The sequence below is a fragment of the Myiozetetes cayanensis genome, unplaced genomic scaffold (assembly GCF_022539395.1).
Source record: "Myiozetetes cayanensis isolate MyiCay16 unplaced genomic scaffold, myiCay2020 scf2-11, whole genome shotgun sequence".
Classification (NCBI taxonomy): Eukaryota; Metazoa; Chordata; class Aves; order Passeriformes; family Tyrannidae; genus Myiozetetes; species Myiozetetes cayanensis.
In genome coordinates, this window is record NW_026087411.1 from 54256867 (window position 1) to 54276606 (window position 19740).

Sequence of the window (19740 nt, forward strand, 5' to 3'; positions counted from 1 at the left end):
AGTCTAAACCAGAAGTTGTATCCTCACCTTTGTGTTTTAACTAATAAAGTGAAAAGGCAGCACATGACTTTCCATTCACACTGCAGGCCTAGAACAGAGGAATATCTTCTTCCAGAGTCAAATATTTCACTTCGTCCTAAGAGTTTAGCAAGTTTTACTTTGCTTGTGTAACCCCTATGCACCCTGGCATGTGAGTGGAGCTACTGTCTTATATAAATCATATATAGTCCAACCTTACCTTTGTCCAAGTTATTCTGCCTGTGCAACAGCTATCTTTCTGCCTTTAGTATCTTGGCTGCTTTCAAGTGTTTCGATATGATTAAGGCAACACTGAGGTCTATTTAATTGCCTCACTCATTTCCTTTGAAGTGAAATAATGTGTTTTATACTTCAAAGTCAGCATAGTAGACCTTTATATGGTTTTAGACACACATTTCTAAATTTGGCAACATCAGCCAAAAAAAAAAAAAAGTTTAAGCAGAACTATTCTAGTGTAAGTTTTAAGTTTATACTCATCAAATTCTAAAAATAAAAATTAGCATTGTACAAGAATTGCTGACAAACCTTAACTCTAATGGCTTGATAATTCCTGCATGATGTAGTGCCAAAGAATACATTTTCACTGCTTCCTTGATGTCAAAGTGGTGCTTCTATATTTATAAAATGATGGACCTCCCAGAAGCTAAATTGTTTTCTGCAAATGGAATCCTAGTGGTTCTTATTGATTCCATTAAAAAAGGAAGGTGCTGCTTGCTTTTCTTTGCTACAAGCATGTAGATGATTATTTTATTTGGTTATTGATATTTCGGGCCTTGTACCTCATTAGATTTTTTTACTAATATAGTAAGGGATCCTAATGTCATAAAAATCTTCTTTAAAAAAGGTTTGCCAATCTCTTTAAAAATAATAGAGTGACCACTGTTGGAATGCATTCTCCTCTTATTAGAAGTGCTCTTTGCTAAAATAATCCACCCCATTTATGCAAACCTGGTCTTGTTGTAAAATAGCACTGAAGAGGGATATCTAATTTTAGCCACCAAATCGCCTTTTTGCCTTTAGGCTGACATCTAAAACAACAACCTTCAATTTTATAAACTAAAAACATTCCACAAGAATCTATTGCAGATTTACTGAGGTAAAAATCACATCTACACAGACCTTTTATTGCCAGAAAAAGAAATACTTACACTTCATAATTAAAAACTGAACAGGGCACATAAAAGACAAAAATAAATTGTAATATGTACACACATTAGAAAGGATAAATAGCAAATATACTGTAATACTGCATTAAAAGTATGCGTATGTGAATTCCAGACCCACCCCCCAAATTTTGTGTACATTAATCAAAGGATAAATAAGTGCTAATATAAGACAGATAATTTCTTAGTGTAAACAATGCCACAGGCTTTTTAATGGGCCTTTGGGCCAACTTAGAAAAATCATGTATTGCCTTTCACACTCCATACCACTTAATTTTAATAGTACTGTATTCACATATACAATTTCAAGATAGTATAAAAAATTATGAATCTAAGAAGCATTCTTCACACTGAACAAAAGCAGGCTGCAGACACTCCAAGGATTTCCCTTTCACTTTTACAGGACCACTGGCTGAAGACATACTGATTCATCCGGGAGTTCTTCCTCAAGGCAATGCAAGAGTCCTTAAATGTAAAAAGTCACATTAGTCACTGCTCAAGCATACTAGCAAAGACTTCTGTGCCTAATTTTATTCACACTGGCATGATGTCGAAGTCACCACTGCCTGCCACGATGAGAAAGATAATGATCCCTCTGGTTTGAATGGCAAGTGACAGACAGCAAGGAGTGTTTCTAAACATGAAGCATTTCACTGAATGTAGTTTTTTCTTCAAATCCTGTTTATGTCTTTCTGAGGATCCAGAGTATGTCAACATTAAAAACCAAAAAACATGTGGCTTGTTCTGTATGAATGTTCAATGTATTTTCCTGAAGCATGCACACTGGGATTTTAAAAAAGACAGATGAGTTATACTAGGACTAATTTCTGGCAACTGTATTTACTGGCACCAAAGAAAATGACAGTTCTTCACTAAAGTACTGATGACATGAGGACTTATGGCTTGCCATCTTTTTAAGACAGGCTGCAGCCATTAAAAAAAAACAACACAAAACAAACAAAACATGCACAGTTGCTCACACACTCTTTTTTTTTTTCCTCTTTAAATAATTCTCCCCACTGTGCATCATTAGGCAGTTCCATCCATTCCACTTTTCTCTGTGGACTGACAAGCGAAGACTCTCTTGCCCCAGCTCTCAGTCCTTTTCACACAACCCCTCCCTCTCAGTTACCCTCAGTCACAACCCTATGAAATCTGATGAGTTCCTGGTAGGAGGCTCTCAAGCGATTGTCTTCAGCACTTCCTGACTTGTGGAGCTCTGATGAAGAAGTCCACTGACTTGTCTGTGTGGAGTAGCCACAGAACCGTGGTCTGTCTGAACACGGACAAATGCTTCACGTGGGTTCTCCTCCTAGACAAATCATTTGTCCATTGATAAAGACAAGGGCCACTTTCTTCATTAACGTCAGGGAAAGCTGTAGCACACACTCATACTCAAGTTCCAGTGCAATCTCAGGTCTTCAGGATGCAATGATTTCCCCAAAGAAAATTGTTACATGAAATACGGGATGTGGTCAAACAGTTATGGACGATGAAACCTGAAAAGATAAATTAAAAAACTTGGAATTATATTATTTCAACTGACAACGAACCTGATCCTAATCCTGCTCTCATAGCTGTTTACTTTTTTGGCCCAAACAGAATTATTTCTGATTTTCCTGGTCTGTGTGGGTTTAGAGGCACACCTATTATCCCTCGCTGTCCATCTCTCTCTACTTATAAAACCAAACAGGGATTTGGTGTGGCTCAAGCACTGATGTATCACTGTCTGCCCATACCATTAACCTATCACTGTGCTCCCTGGCATGGTTTGGCTTGGGTCAACCAACTCCTTCAGGTACTGCCTGGGCATGTTTGGGATTAGCAGAGGACAACAGGCAAGCTGGGTATCGGGGGACGTTGCCCTCTTTTGGGGGAAGAGGAATAGGTTAATTGTATGAATGCAAGCTATGCCAAGCCTGCCTCAGGGCCAGAGAACAACGTCCAGTCTGTTCTGTTTGCCAATATAGATTTACCCATAATTGCATCCACTATTTGGATGACAGTAGCTACTATGTAAAAAGCTTTGCTAAACCATAAGATTTAAATTTCTGGGTTTTAATCCTTGTGCAAAATGAAGCTAACAAAAATGTTGTATTTTTTTAAAGTAAGCAACAAATTTTATAGCAGTGCAGATGCTTTCTTCCTAATAACAGCTGAGGCACATGAAGGCCCAAATATACCTCACTGTTTTTTAGGCTTTTAGGTAGAGCATATACATTGCTCCAGAATGCCTGTATGATGCCTAGAGAGGTGGATTGCTCCAAAAGGTGTCACCAACCTTTTCTACAATAAGTTAGGAACCTACAGCAATTGAAATTCTAACTCATCTTAAATGTAATGTATCCAAGCAAAAGGGTAAGAAGGGCACCAGTATCAGGTTCTCAATGTATCTATCACCAGACATAAACATCTCTTTAAATGGCTTATAAAATGTATCTGTCCATGAAGTAGTAAAAGATGCAACAGCTTGAAAAAAGGCATGTAATGCAACGGATTTATCTAAGTTTTTGTTTGACACATTCTCTCTTAACAGCTCCAGAGAAGAGAAAACAAGCCACATGCTACCCCACATTACAAGCTGATTCAGTACAATACAGGGATGCATTTCTCAAATAAAGGAGGTGTACACAAAAGCTGACATTCACAAGTATGCAGCTCATCTGCTAAGTGAGGGTATAGTGGATTGCAAAAAAGACACAGGGTTTTTGTATTTGTGTGGAACGATATAGTGGACTATATATAGCATTTCCATTGGAAACACTTAATAAACATCTACTAATAACCTCTTTCCAAACTTCTATTTATTTCTCTATTTTTAAAAACTTGGTTTCTTGGATTCTCTTATGAAATAACAGAAAGAATCAGTCCAAATTACTAGGAGTAGAAAACCAGTTAAACTGACAGTCATTACTGTATATGATGAACAATTTTAACTTCTCACGTTTAATATAAAATTTTAACAATTCAAATGTTGTAAGTACTGATTATAATATTAAAGCATCTTATATTTAATCTGTAATAATATAGGAAACCATATCCTATAAACTATTTTTTGGTTAGTAAGTAGCTTTGTTGTCTCATTCTATCACAGAACTTGATGAATAAGGCTTTGTTAACGAGCTGCCAATGCAAGTGCCTTTTAGTTAGCATTATTTCAGTGATCTCCTTGGAAAGAATCAATCTCTCTAGCTCGAGACTTCTGTCTATGGTTTTCTTAAATCACTTTTTTTAATCAATCCAAATGTAGCAGAAACTACATAATTTTTAATGAGAGGTCCCAGAGGAAATGGGATCTCTTTTTATTTTCAAAATTGCAATTAAATTAAAACATCTGCATCTTATTTTGCTCTTAATTAGCTTCTTCTAGTGTTACTCTTCTGACTTCGGTGCAGTGACTCCACAACATGATCATTGCAACAAAAGAGGGTGGAGAAGGAACAGAGAGAACCTGATTTCTCTCACATTGAAATTCTTTGGGGACCCTATGGAACCATTGCCTATATTTACCATTATTTGGCTGTGCCTATTTTTTACTCCATTTTCTAAGGCCCTCCTCGAAAAAAATAATTCACTTTTTAACTGATTTGTCACTCCCCTGGATTCCTGGTTCAGCTTTCAAGAATCCAACTGTAATAAGTCTTAACTGGTTTTTAATCTCATGAAAAAATGTCCAGTTCTTTTTGTATGACTCATGCCTATCGGTACTTATGCTTTGACATTGTAGTGCAACTCAGGAAACACAACAATGTAAGCAGGGGGTTGGTTTCCATAACTGCTGTTTTTATTCTCTACCTTGGGATGTCCTTTTTTTTAAAACCAGTATTTTTATATATTCTGAAAAGATATACTACCTAGTAGCTGAAGAGACAATGACATCAGAAGCCAAATGAAAATATACATCTCCATGTTTGAAAAGAACATTTTCTAATGGTCAGAATGTGACACTAAATTAAAACCTTGCCTCTGGTTCATCTCCTGGCTTAGGTTTGCTGCCTGTAAAACCGGTTTGACTTTTTTAAAATGAATTTGTTCATGTTGTATCTACACAGAAGTGACTTTACATTATTATTAAAAAAAACCCCACCATGTTTTGGTGAGAAAGAAATCACTAAAGTTGTGAAATCAGGCAATAAAGCAGGAGATGCAAGAAACACCTATATCCCATTTTGAATTTTCCTGTTATACACTCTTAAATTAGAAGATTCTCACTCACTAGCTTGGATCCTGAGTTTGGTTGCAACGGTAGCAGGAAACAGAAAGGACCCAGTCTTAGGCAATTAGTTTTATTTGACTTAATTCTCTGTAGAAGCAAAGACAAAAATGCTATGTACACAATGTTGGCCGATCCTAACATCAAGTTTTGCTTGCTGGTGTCCATTTTCAGCCTTTGTAACTTCCAAGAAACATGAACACATGCCATGGGGATGACAGGAAGCGTCTCCCTCCCCCTAGGAATAACTGCCAAATTTTAAGGCCTGCTAAAAACTATGGACACTTCAGAGCTCTTGAAAACAATAATGCTTCAGACAACATCTTCATGTTATCCAAAGCAGAGAACAAAACAAATCCAGATTAATAGATTAGAAGTGGCAAAAAGGGAATCTATCTTGTTCCCCAGAAACTGCTGCCAGGAGCCCACCCTTAGAAAGCTCGCCAAAACACTGGCTTTTCTGAAGTTCAACACGTAATCTAGTTTTCACTTAGCAAATGTATCTACAAAAATGTATGCTTTCATGAGCAAGGGAGTGCTGCCAGAGAAGGAAATCCCTTTATTTTTGTGCATTTTAGGACTACTAACTTTAGCTCTGAGAACCATCGAGTTCTTTCAGACTATTTTTCAGATGCCCCAAACAATCTTTTTCTGTGTAGCAACCAATCCATTGCAGTCACCTTCACTGCTGTATCAACTAGAGATGGCATCAGCAATACTGGGAATTCTAACAGAATCACTGGTGAGATTCAAGGGGACCCAGTAGGAATCCATACAAATCATGACACAACTGCAGAGGACTTGCAGAAAGGCAGAGGGTTTGCTGTCATACCCATGTCTCACACTTATGCAAGAAGAGGGATTCACCCACCTGGTAAATTGCCGACTTTCCTCATGTACTTCCATTTCTGTGCTTTTAAATTCATTCAGTTCTTTCCGTATTGCTGCCTAATAAACAATAATGATATATGCAACTTTAAGAAATATGAATTTTAAGGAAAGTAATGAATAGGAAAGGAACCTGGCCTACTCTTGCAGTTTCCTTACAGTTCCCATTTCAAGTCTCCCTTACTATAATCCACAGTTCTCACACATTTCTGATCATCAGCATGAATTACTTTTTTAAATTACAACTGTTTGAAGCAGTCTTACATTACAAAGAAACCCAAAGCATCAAGCACCAACAATAAACAAAGAAACACCAAATCTACTTCAGTGGAGTGAACCAAGCCCCCACTGAAATATGAAATACACCACTTCCTGCAGACAGAAATGGGCAAGGGATTGGGTTATTTTGCAATCACTTGATGAATATGCAGCCAGCAGGGGTTGTATCTCCAGGCACAGCCCCTGAGGAGCTGGTGAGTCACTCTGCCTGCACAGGTACCGTGCACACAGCAGGGGCCTTGTCTCTATCTCCCCAATGGAGACAGGTCTTCAGGAATGCAAGATGAACAGCAATTTTTTTTAAGTGGAATTAGTCATTTGGTTTGATTAGTTTTATGTAAAATGACATGAAATATTTGGACATTTCAGGCTTGTGTTTTCAACTGGCAGATACTGAGGAACAGCAGAAATTCAGTGCATTTGTAAATGCTTTGTTGCTTATATTAAGAGACTGATAAGCAATTTAGTTCATCAAGTAATAATTTCTAAAATATTCTAATATACTACAAGGGGTTTTATTTCTATGTCACACGCGTTCCTACCTTCACTGTGAAAGGAAATGGCAGTTTATTCTTACTCTTTTCTTTCCCTAGTTTAAATAAAGACAGTATCATTTCATTAAGCCCTAAAGAAATGTCATCTGGTGTGTATGCTTTTCAATGCAGAACAGGCAAGCAGCATGATAAAATTATAGCATCACCAGACTGCAGTCTCATAAATGAGAAACTTCATTTTAAGCAGGGGATGGTTCTGTTTAGCCACAACAGCATGCTTACACGAAACTGCTGTTATAGCTAGGAAAGGGGCACCAATTCCTGAGCACCAAATCAGCAGCAAAGACACCAGAGCTCCAGCTCCCTAATTTAGTTACAGTACAATTTTCTGCTCCCACTGGAACTAGAAGAATGACTTCCCTGGGAAAAAAAAAAGGGTGAGGGAGTTTCCAGGCAGCCCTGGGTATGCCTTTCTGCTAAGGCCAACAAACACAGGGCTCACAGAAACAGCTCTGGGCACCTGTTCATTACAAAGTCAACTGAAATTAAAAACTGCTATACTGAAGTAGGTAGAAAACTCCATAGTTTTTAATAGTTCAGTGTACCCTGGCTGGTACAAAGTGCAGGTCAAAGTGGAGGAGCTGGATGCTCTAATCTCCCACACACTACGTGAGGATTAAACAGTGCTCAGCACCTCCCAGAAACAACATCTACAAACACTTCTGGCTACATTTTTAATGTCTCCACCTCGACTTGATATGAGATTCTCATCTGATTGTCAGATGAGCTGGCAGTTTTTTAATATTAATATTAAAAAAATGCAAGCTAAAATAAAATCAGTGCTTCACCATGTTTAGCTAAAAGACAGTGGGTGCTTGCACATATCACTTTTCATGTCAAGCATATCTCATTGGACTTCCATAAAAATAGGTTCAGACCCATTGTTAAAAGGTCAGTACTTTTTGCTACTTAAATCCTACAGCTTTCCTTTTATTAAGTGGTAGAGGATGGAAATGGAAGAGTATTTTATGGTAATCTTTGATCGGTTTTTCAAATGAGAGTCACAGAATCTTTTGTCTCATCCTTTGTAGTTAGGTAGAGGAACTATAAGCTGTACATTTTAGGTGCAAACTTCCAAGAAGTTGCACTGCATGCACCCAGTCAGCTCCTGCACTGCTGTTGATGCCAAGATCCCTGAGGAGGATGAGGCAGCTTCTACCTTTTTTCACTCAAATGAGTTGCAAAAGTAACTCTCAGTGGCAGAATTCACCTGAATTCCACAGGTTGGGGCCACCTTTGCTAACCATTTATCTGGTTTAGCAGGGATTTAAAAATTTAAAAAATTAGGAAAAAAGATCAGAAATTCTGGGCTGAACTGTCATAATAGATGTGGCAAATAGCTCTCCATGGGTATCTGAGTGGGTTTTCTTGTCTGCAAGCAACAGATGCACAGTAGTACCATGACAATCTCGCTGTCTCCAGCAGATGTCATTTGTGATGCTGGCATCAAGAGAATGTAAACCAGAGGAAAGCTCCACAAAAGTAACAGATGAAAGCATTTTCTTATAATCTACATTTGTCCCTTGCCTTGTCTGCAGGAGTTAACCTGGCCCAAGGCTTGTCAGCACGACGGTCATAATCTGGAGAATCCGTGACTTCCACATACTCGTTAAATCGAAGGATTCTTCTTGCTTGAAGTTCAGCCACTGTGGGCCTCAGACTGAGCTGTAAGCAGGAGGCAGAAAATGGTACGCTTAATAAGATGAAATAAAGTAAAATAAAAGCTGAGGGTATGATGTAATCTCAAGAGAACTTTAATGGTATTTCTAAATAGGGTCACTTTCAGGTGTCTATAAAAAGGCATCATCCTGGGAGTGCTGCACAGGAATGGGGAGGCAGCACAACCTAATTTCTTCAATTACAAAAATAGTCTTTGTCAGGCAGGTCACAGAGAATCATGACAGTTATCCCTGGAATATTAATTGCAACTTTGCAACTGTCACAGCATTTACTCCACTAGGCCGTTTGCATCAATGATTATACAGTCTGCTGCATTAAACTGTAATACTGAAATAAGCAGGATTTGGAAGTACCTGCCTAACTAAAAAAAAAAACTGGTCTTGACCATCTGGGGGTCATTATGATGCCAAATTGTTACACTCACCTCAAAAAATATTCACTTTAATTAACTAAGGATGATCATATATTAAGGAAACTGTATTTTTGCAGAGAAGAGCAGACTAGGGATACTTATGAAAACTCGCCACATCCTCTCCCAGAACAGCAGACCCATAACTGCTCCATTTCCAGGGACAATGAGCATGATCCCACCTGCAGAAACTAGGACCACCGATGTGGTTAGAAGAGTGGTGAAGGGATTTTGTAGGGCTTACATTGCTTTGCTGCTCCCTCCACTGCCCTCAAACACACGTGATAGCTCACAGAGGAAATGTGTCCTTTATCTCCCCTGCTTATACAGAGAAATATTAAGTATGGCCAGACTCTGTATGCTTTTCCAGGTGTGGGAAACTGGACAGGATGGAGTTTTCCCCAACATGGATTTGGCTTGTACTGCTTTTTAAGCAGATTTGTAATCTGGGGACATGACTGATGGACATTTGCAGTAATGTCAACAGACTGATTTTCAGACTCTTATAAAACATAATTCTATGTACACAAATACACAATACAAAAAACACATCATCACCTTTCTACTGAGTCTACGTTTTATTTCTCTTTTGGCTTCCTGTTCCTCTTCTTCATTCTTCTCTGTTTTCAGAAGAGATAAAAAGGAGTGAATATTTAAGTATTATAACTGCACATACTGTATTTCTGTTGGCTGAAAGCTTCAGAACTTCAAGTCCTGGCTCATGTTTCCTCATATTTCTGGATGGTGCTGCATGTGCTGTCTGCTTTTTGACTTTTCTTTGCTCTCATTTTTTTCCCTATCCGCATTTCCCCTGATTGTGTAGACAGCTCAAGTCAACTGTGGGTCACAAGCACAGCAAAGAGGAGGCGCCTGTCATTTCATTTCTGTGCATCAGCAAGCACGTACCCTGAAAAAGCTGCCTAATGTTTCAATTACTTATTCTAACAAAAAAACTCACTGTTGCTTTTACTTCCAACATGCCACCTCTTGACTTTAGAGTGAGAGTCTAGTTATTCATAAATGTCAAGAAAAAAGTTTGCTCTGAGTCTTTTAATCAGACAAGTGTCTTCTACTGCTACAGGACACAATGAATCAATGAGATTTGTTTCACTGTCATTTGTTAGTGCAAATTGGTTTTATTACTTAAATATTTTTGGGGGTTTTTATAATGGGGGCATAAGATTCAGCACTCAAGCCCTCTTGGTTAAGGGCCACTGGCTGTACCAAATGAATGAGCACAAATATACACATGCATTTTTGGAATGTATTTGGGCATGTGACTAAAATGTGGTTTTAACAAATTTCTGTGCTAACCAAACTTGATTTCTTGAGTGTCAGTGAAAAGCACACTTACAAAGACATGTTCATATGGGCTCAGCATGTTTCTAGATTGATGTACAGTTTGAAGAACATTATTTGCCCTTTCAGTCCACTTCTGATGGTTATATTCTGAAATATCCCATCTAGAGATATCCATAACATTTTGATCCTATTTTATTCATGGTTTAGGATTACAGACACTACATTACAGTTCAAGGGTAACTATAAATTGAAAGGAATTAATTTGCTCTGGATACAGCCAACCTGTATAGATGAAAAGGCAGTTTTAAATCCTGGTATAGTTGTATTTGCCCTGTTTCCTATGGCCAGCTTGCTGTGTTAGTATAGGTAACCTGGCTACAGAAGATTTTGTGTATCATGACTTACTTACACACTGGAGGCAATGCTATGACAGAATACCTTGTGGTACTCACAGATTTCCTTTGCTAACTCAAAAGCTTTCATAGAAGAATACAAGAGAAAGGAGAAGAGGACAAATTATTAAAATGAAAAAGAAGAAAGATACAGCAGGAAAAAGGCAGCCCAAGATCGGCTCTGTGAGAAGTGTCCAACACACACAAGTGTCCCCAGGTTTCCAAGAGCAAGATACAATCTCACAGGCTTGCTGCCAGGATTAGGTTGGATCTCATATCGGTGGTGATTTTACTGAGATACTGAAACGTGGATGAAATTTATGGTTTATTAATAGCTTTTCTCTTCAATGGAAAAGAAATGGATGGCCTGTTTCCATAGAGGAACTGTAAATGGACTAAAACTGAAGAAAGAAGAGTTATAGATTAATCTACATTTTAATTTTTTAATTAATATATCTATCAATAAACAAGTTGGGTGTATTTAAGGACTTCGGACTTTAAATGAGAACTCTTTTCATAAAATCCTCACCTAAAAAAATCAAAAGCTCTCTAGCTCTTTTAGGACAGATAATCATCTGCAATCTTTTGTTTAAACATCCTGTCTTTGCAATCAGTAGACATTGTAGCTGAGGTAATTAAACATAAACTATTAATTTGGGGTTCCATTCACCTGGGAATCATCTGACATAAAAAATTTTGTCCCTTCATGAATGGTGTCCCTCGGAAGCTCTCCAGTAGCAGACACAGCAGAAAAAAAAAAAAAAAGCAGCTGAATATACATGTCACTGTACTATCCTTTCCTTAATTTAATTGTAAAATAAGTTGTGAATTATTCATATCTTGGCATTTCTTTGCTATCTAAACCACAGTGTCTCCTAAGAAGCAGCAATAAGATGCTTCATGTAAGAAATAGGGGCTCAGGCTGCTTAATGCATATTTTAAGGAACTACCAACAGCATGGTCACCTGAAATACTGTTTCTCTATATTTTGAGGGAGGATACAATACCTTAAAAGAGTTAATCCGGACATTTAGGAAGGTTGAAGGTTAGCTGCCTATCCCAAGCTGTAAAGCTACCTCACTGCAGGTACCAGATGACTGCACAAAGGGACACCTGGACAAGGGAAAACACCCAAAAATAGGCAACATGAAAGGCCATCATAATAGTTGCTGGGAAGAGGTCCAGGCAGGTCCTGGAACAGGCTGTCGAGGAGAGCTGGCAGCCCATCTTTTGGAGGACAATACCAGCAGGAGGCACCAGGACCTTCCTTCACTCCTGAGGCAAAGCAGGAGGGATCAAAACCCTGTGTGAGGTCAGGGGACAGGATGTGTTTTATACATTCAAGTTGGTTTACTTCTAGGAATAAAACTCAAGAGCTAAAGGAAATAGACTGAAATCTGGTGGTTGCTGCTAATCTACTGAATCTGTTGTTTGGCAAACAGGCCTCTGTCTCTGGCATACCTAAAGCATATCAAACCTATCTCAAACCTAAAGCACCAATTTCCCACCTCCAGCCCGCTGGGCAGAGCATTGCTTTAAGCCTGGTGCTACGGAACCACTGCCTGGATACAAATTCCTACAAACAGTAAAACCTACAGTGTATTTTTGGTCTTTTAAGGTAAAAGTTTTGAAAATTGATGTAATGAGTTAAGAAGATATGTGGTGCTAAAAATAATGGGTCTAGTGCTCCTGGTTCCTTCAGGTATTGTGGAAAATTCCAGCCAGAGGGCCAAGATCTGGCTGCAGGTGACTCACTTGCCCAAACAGGAACACATTAATGCAAAGAAACACACTTCTGCTTTCCACCTTAAAAGCAGACCTAATCTGTGTGGTGTGGACAAAGAAAATATAAACACAGCATTCCCAGCTGCAAGTCCCCTCCTCAGATGTCCCGCTGCTGCCTTATTGGCGAAGGACCAGCCCAGCAAGCGCCTTTGCTTCTAGAAGTCTCGGGTTAGATCCCAGCAAAACTATGGCTTCCCTCCTTCCCTGCCTGCAGCTCCTAAGAGGTCAGACTGGGTTCTGACTCCTAACTGAAACAATTTTGTTTATCATCACTTTTTGTTTCCATCAAGTTAAACAATCCACTCTCCAAAGTCAAACCAGCAGCTTCCCCGGCATCTATACATTACTGCTCCTCCAACTTTTGCCATATTAAATTTGGTCACCTTCTGTTTTTTGGGACATTTGTTTTGCAACAGAAGGGGAAAAGAGAAAAAATAATTTTTCCTGCCTCAGGACTGCTCTGTTCTTGACGAGAAAGTACTCCTGGAGCATAAAACTGAACTTTCCATTGTGTCCCTATGGGATTAGCTATGTTTAGACTTCTCTGTGGGCTTGCTAGGGAAAGAGAAAGAAAAGACAAACAAAGCACTTGCTCCTTGCAGTGCTCTGAAACACACAAAGCGGTTTCTCTTTCCTGATTTTACATTAATATTCCTTAACTAGCACTCAGAGCTAAAGCCAGTTTTCTACAAAGCCAAACCCTATCTTCTACAAAACCATTACTGGCAGGCATGCAGGTGCACTGTACATGAAGTTCACTGTCCTTTACCAATACAGGAAAAAAATACAGTTATCTTAATCTGAAATTCTTGGAAGACTAGAAAGTTTCTTTGCCATATTGCAATACTATAAATACTGCTGGTTCAAAGCCAGTACACAAGAAACCCGTCTTTATAAAAAACACAGGGCTTTATGTATTCCTTCAAGTGGACTCTTGAGTTATCATAACTTTGTTTTAGTATGGGAAGTCTCAGAAGTCTGGATAGTTTTTTCAAACAGTTTTTAAAGAAATCTGCCTGCAATGCCTTGCGATCATACTTGGAAACGGGATTTTCAGTAACTGGTTTATCTGGAAATATTATCAAAACAAAACTTCTTCCAAAACAGACTTCCTCACTAACTGGAAACACACAACAAAAGAAAAAAATATGTTTTTGTTTTTTTTTTTTTTTTACCTCTTAGCGGATTTGGGCTGAACTTAATCCTGAAGTAAACATTTGGACCTTTACCACTTAATGTAACCTCAAAGTCTATGATAAGTATTACTTAAAACAATACTTCCCCTTAGCTGCAATTTATATGCATGCAATAATATAACCCCCTCTCCCCCTCCACTGCTTAAAAATAGGAGGAAGGAAACTTTATGAAAGAAATCCCAACTTACTCACAAAAGCTGACTACACCAACAAAGGCATTTAAGACATGTAAACATTTTCAAATGATCCACAGGAAGGGAATGCAATAATTTTGATTTAAAATATGAGTGCCTTAGGGCTGAGAGAGAACTTGCACCCCGAAAGGACTCTGAGTCAGACTGTCACCACAAACCCTGGCTTGCTTTCGTTCACTTTGCTTTTTACAAATCACTTTCAACTTGAAATATTTTGTATCTCAGTGATGAGCAAAAAGCAGTTTTGGATTCTCCATGTGCTCTCTAAGGACTCCGTGACTTCTTGTGATTTACCATTCTGCTCCCCAGCCTGTATTTTTTGCTCTCCCTTGCCTCTTTAAGACAGCCCCCCGGCAGCAGCAGGGGAGGACAGCGGGAGGCACTGAGTGCAAAGCTTGGTATGCTGCCAAAAGCTTAAAGTAAACAAGCCGAAACAGGAGAAGAAATCTATTAACCGCTTTCCAGTCTTGAGCTACTTATTGCAAAATCAGTGAATAGAATAAACATTGGCAAAAGGGATATTAAATACCTTGCAGGTTCGCTGCTAGGTTAGCTATCTCAAGATAAGCGAGACCGAAAGGGCAGTAAGGGAGCCCAGCTGGTGCTCCCAGCTCAGTGGCCGTATCTTGGCCCATCGAAGATGTTTTGGAATTACCTCTCTCACATAGTCCAGCATGAGCAGTTTGTCATATAAAAAATTATTCATATTTCAAATTTTACCTTTATTTATCTATGCAGGTTCAGAAATTATAGTTTTAGGAAGTATGTTCACATTATGTGCTGGATAGAAGTCCTATGACCCCTTTTTTGTGCACATGTGAACTGGACCTTCCCTCTTCCATAAGACATGGTGCTATTTGGCATCTGAGAGCTTGTACAATAGCAGTAAGATTTTATTAGCAAGGATGGTTGCCTGAAAGCCAATAATTGCTGACTCCCCTGATTTGCTGGCCTGAAAAAGTGACAGAGTCATCAGTCCATGGACGTTGTCAGGCAAACAGCCCATTTTCTTTCCCTCCATTACCATGCTGCACACCAGGGTTGCACAGCTCTTCTGAATGATTGTTGGAAATAACAGCATTATTCCTTCTCTTTCATGAGGTGTGAAAAGGTCTCATGTCCTAAGAACAGATGAATCTTTTGATTTTTTGGTATGTGTGAAAGACTTGCATGTGTGTTTTCTTCATTTATTTCTTCTACTTAACCATCAAATACTAGCTTACCCCTGCAGAATGAATACAGGGCTAGATGGAGCTGGGCATGGCAACTGCTACACTATGTGTTTAGGTAACACTCATATTATGGAAAGATTCGTAAAGGAAGACAAAAACTTCCTGTTCTGAAGAGTTTGCCAGCCTAAGAACAAAACCAACACAAGTAAATGGGAGAATAGGTATACAAGGTAAACACCCAATGTACTTCATTCCTCTGCCCTTGACTATGTGAATTACAGACTTTTTTTCCAGCAGGGATACTGAAGAAGGATTTAATAAATGGGAAGATATTTGGTGAGAATGTTTCATGAAGGTTTCAGTACAGAAGACATTCATGTCAGAAGTGAATATGAAGGCCAGCATGCTGAAATAGTTGGCATACACCTATTGTCTTTTTCCTGAACACTTTGCCTTACCTCTTTCTACTCCTCCTTCCAACCTCTGCCCTTACATCCCACCTTTGTCTCCTACGGATATTCCCTCCTCCTCCTCCTTCTCATAAAAATTAGGTGGAAAGTCAACCAGCTTAGAACTACTTCTGAGGGGTATCTAAGTCATTCCTGGTCTTTTGGGACCATCTTCAATAAGTGGGATTGTGACAAGCAAAATCAGGCATATTGAATATACGCTCTTTTCACAGCCACAGTTACAGGTTAGTATATAGATCTAGTGTTGACACATTATTTTCTAGAACATAATTTCTCTCCAGTTATGGATCTAGTACTGCAGCAACAATTATGGGCTTCCATATGAATTCAAAATATGCTTATTTCCTAAGTAAATACTAGCTGAAGCCTGAATAAAATACTTACGCTTCAGGATATTTCTTTGCTCTAGCTCTTCAGTTGTAGGCCTCTGGCTAAGTCTCCTGTGAGAACAAAGTAAGTGACTGATTTAAAACCAGATCCAAGTAATAAATTCCAATTTGTAATACAGAATACATTTTGTAATGTTAAAAGGTATTTCTCATATGGCTGTGCTGTTCTTTGCCAGCACAGGTCATTTCTAGACAGTTAAAATAACTGCACATGTAACCATAGTGGTGAGTGGCTGTTTGTTTTAAAGGATGTACTGCTGACACTTGAACACATAAATAACTGATAATTGAATAATATTACAGAAATTGCACCACAAATAAAAAATTCCTTGCAGGTGTAATTTTATGAAAGAATTCATAAGTCTTCTTTTGTTCCCAAGCACCATCATTATGATAAGTAGTGCAATTCTAAGATTATTATCAGATATTTTGAATGCAAACCTTATAATTTTTAAAAGGAAAAAACAACAACAAAACCCATAAGCTGTTCATTTGTCACTGAATTGTATGTACAATACAACTGGGAGCTTCAACTGAAACTTAATTTTATTTAGTTATCTATAACAACTGCCCTTACAAAAAAACAAATTGAGATTTTAATTTTCTGGTTTGTATAGTAGAGAACATGGTTGATGTTGTCGTTGTGTTTACTAAACAAGTTCACTTGTTCACTTGAGAAAAGGAGCATGAAAAATTCCAGCAGTAAAACTTATTGTGCAGATTTGTCAAAGATAGGTGCTTCTCTGTCCAGCAACACTCACACAGTTCACTATGAACCGTCTTCAGCCTTGCGAAACTCATCCAATTCAAATCATGCCTGGACTTCCAGATGTGTCCCAAAGTAATGGCAGACCCCAATCCTGGCTGAGCTGTAGAAAGAGTTTCCTACCAGACCTAGATGCTGCCAAGTGTTGATCACCACACTGAGAATTTTTAAGGAACTGGTGTAAAACTTGGTTGTGATTTTGGGTATGAGCACAGCCCTGACACACACAGACATTGACTCCAGCCACCAAAGCAGAGCTGTGTGGGGAGCATGTCAGCTCTCCAGCAGAACCCACAATGTCCCTCTGCAGGGACCGCTCAGGGCGGGAACCAAAGAAGCTTCTGCAGTTCCAGCCCCTAAGGGATCACTGACAAGCAGGATATGATCACTGGAGCTGGGATTTGGTTAGGAAAGTGGTAATAACAACCACACCACTTTATTAGTAAAAGAACAGTGACCTTTGGGCTCTACACAATAGACGTATCACTCTTACTGTTAAGTAATTAAATAGGTGCCTTAGCCAGCCTCCCAGTTCACAAACTCAGCTTCTACATGTGGATGCAGAGCTGCTTTACTTTGTACTGGAGCAGTACCAACTGGACTATCCTATATCTGTAAATGTCCAACAAACACAAGACATCCTCCAGATCTGTCTGGACATGATTCCTGAGCCCAAGAGAAACAAGGACAGGTCTGGCAAAATACAGACATGCTGTAGTCTATTCTCAGAGACCACAAAAGCCAAAATTAAACATAAGGATTTTTTAAAAATAAGTTTGTAAAAAGGTAAGTGAAATATTTTCATGCAATGTTCTCAGGTCCAGAAAGAGAAAGTAACATATATCCCATAGCAGTTTAACAGCATGAGAAAGGCATGCCTCAGAGTTGGGCACAGTAAAACGAGACACTGACCTGCAAAGTCAGCCTCCTTCCACTTCTTTTGCTGGAACCAACACATGAATAATGAAGGAATTAGAGAGCAGGAGGAGGATGGGGAGGGTCAGAAGGGACAAACATGCACAGGCATGCTCTGTATGTCAGGAACTACGACTCTGTCTGAGATGAGTGTACATACAAGTGAAAGTTCCTGCCAACCAATTTGAGAAAAAACCTGAACCATAGCACTGATTATTGTGGACTCATTGTTACCCTCTTCTTCTTTCCTTTCCTAACCCAACAACCCAAAAACCCAGAACCTCTCAGATTTGCTCCTTGCAGGACAAAAAATGCATTATTGACATTTTAAAGTTTTGTGAGAAATAAAACTACTGTTTTCCAGACAGTTATACCACAAAGATTCTGCAGTGCATATTGGGCTGCATTTAAAACATGAACCCACTGTTCTCAATTCTCTTCCTCCACCTCCACCCAGTAAAACCACATTTACCCTGCGACTGATACCTCACTAGCTTCGTTCCAATCTGATGTCTGATTTCCTGCCTCTCCTCTTCAGATGTACGCTGCAAGATGTTTTTGTCCTCTAATTCTTTCTTAGATGGTCTGTTGCCAAGTTTGATAGCAAGAGTATCCCTACGACGGATTTTACTTGCCAAAGAGCCTGAGGAAAGAAGGAGTAGGGTAGATTTAGTTCAGTCATACTTAGGTTACAGACACAAACTCTGAGTAAGAACTTTAATACCTCCCCAAAGCAACCTTGTTCCCACATGCACAGAGGAATTTTAATTAACATCAAAAGAAAAATTTTAGCTCAGTTCACAAAAATAAAAAGCTAAAAGGCTTGGAGGAAAAAGCTACCAGCCAAACTGATACAAACATCACTTGTCATCTGTGAAGTGATAGGATAAAAATGACAAATCTACACTTAAGTGTCTTTGAAGTCTAATACATTACAGATGGCTTATTTGTCTACTTAGTATATTTAGCAACCTGCTGCTCTTTTTCTTCAGTCTTAAATGGTTTAGTCTCATTCTATCATCATTTCCCTCATTCTTTCAATTTTTTTTCCAATCAATTACTACTTCGTTCTTTTATAGTGCTTTTCATCTTAAACTTATTTGTAAATTAAAACAAAAAATACAGCTTAGAAAAGTGTTCTGAGTGCTTGTAAAGTAACCTAGGCAGGAACCCCAACACACTGAAGCAATCTGTTTATCCATAAAACTGACACAGTAGGGACAAGGGCCTTGCAGCTTTGTCAGCACTAGCTCCAGCCAGCTGTGGAAGAAAGGGTATTTTCACACTCTCTGTAGTCTTTCTCTTGTGTCTTGACATTCTGACCAAGGTGGGCTACATATGTCCTAGGCTGGTAGATTTTCATCATGTAAGGCAGTTTGGTAAGACCACAGGCTCTCAGCTCACTTCTCATAAGACATCATGCTGCTACCTGAATACATGAATTTCTGGTTTCTATCACACTGGATTGTATTCAAACTCAACACAGAAATGCAGAAGACTTCAGCCTCTTGAGCTACCTGGCACTTCACCTTCTGCTGCTCCAGAGGCCAAGTTAAAAAACACATGTTCAGTTTTGCTCACCCCACTTTGGTACACAGCACTTCGGTGTTCAGGACTTCTTCGCTGAGCACAGAGAAGCACCTTCTCTGGAACAGCTGTGAGCAAGGCTCTCAAGCTATGGTTCACTGGTGATTTTATACTGACATATGGCCATCCTGCAGGGGGTAGAGGTAGGGCTGCCTTCCTCTCCGCCCCAACAGCCTGCTCCTGCCACCTCTTTGCCCAAGCAAAGGAGCAGCCACTGGGTGAGCTGGATCAGGGAGCCACCAGTTCTATTGAAAATCAGCTCAACAACAGCCACTGCTGCAAAAATGAACTTGAGTGCTGGCCTAAGGGGAGAGCGAACAGCTGGGAGCAGGGATTGGTGAGAATGG

The 19740-nt window shown here is 39.1% G+C and overlaps 1 protein-coding gene across 5 annotated transcripts in view; it reads right to left on the bottom strand.

The window, feature by feature from the left end:
* Positions 1–293: 293 nt before the first annotated feature.
* Positions 294–19740, bottom strand: part of PHACTR2 (phosphatase and actin regulator 2) — a 129166-nt gene continuing 109719 nt past the window's right edge. For all 5 annotated transcript variants that reach the window (XM_050316854.1, XM_050316857.1, XM_050316852.1 and 2 more), the window contains 6 exons: positions 18293–18449; positions 16121–16176; positions 9784–9845; positions 8664–8801; positions 6287–6363; positions 294–2701 (listed from right to left, as the gene is read on the bottom strand). In XM_050316854.1, coding sequence (XP_050172811.1) covers positions 2686–2701; positions 6287–6363; positions 8664–8801; positions 9784–9845; positions 16121–16176; positions 18293–18449 — 506 coding nt within the window. In that variant the 3' untranslated portion in view covers positions 294–2685. The remainder of the gene's footprint in view (positions 2702–6286; positions 6364–8663; positions 8802–9783; positions 9846–16120; positions 16177–18292; positions 18450–19740) is intronic.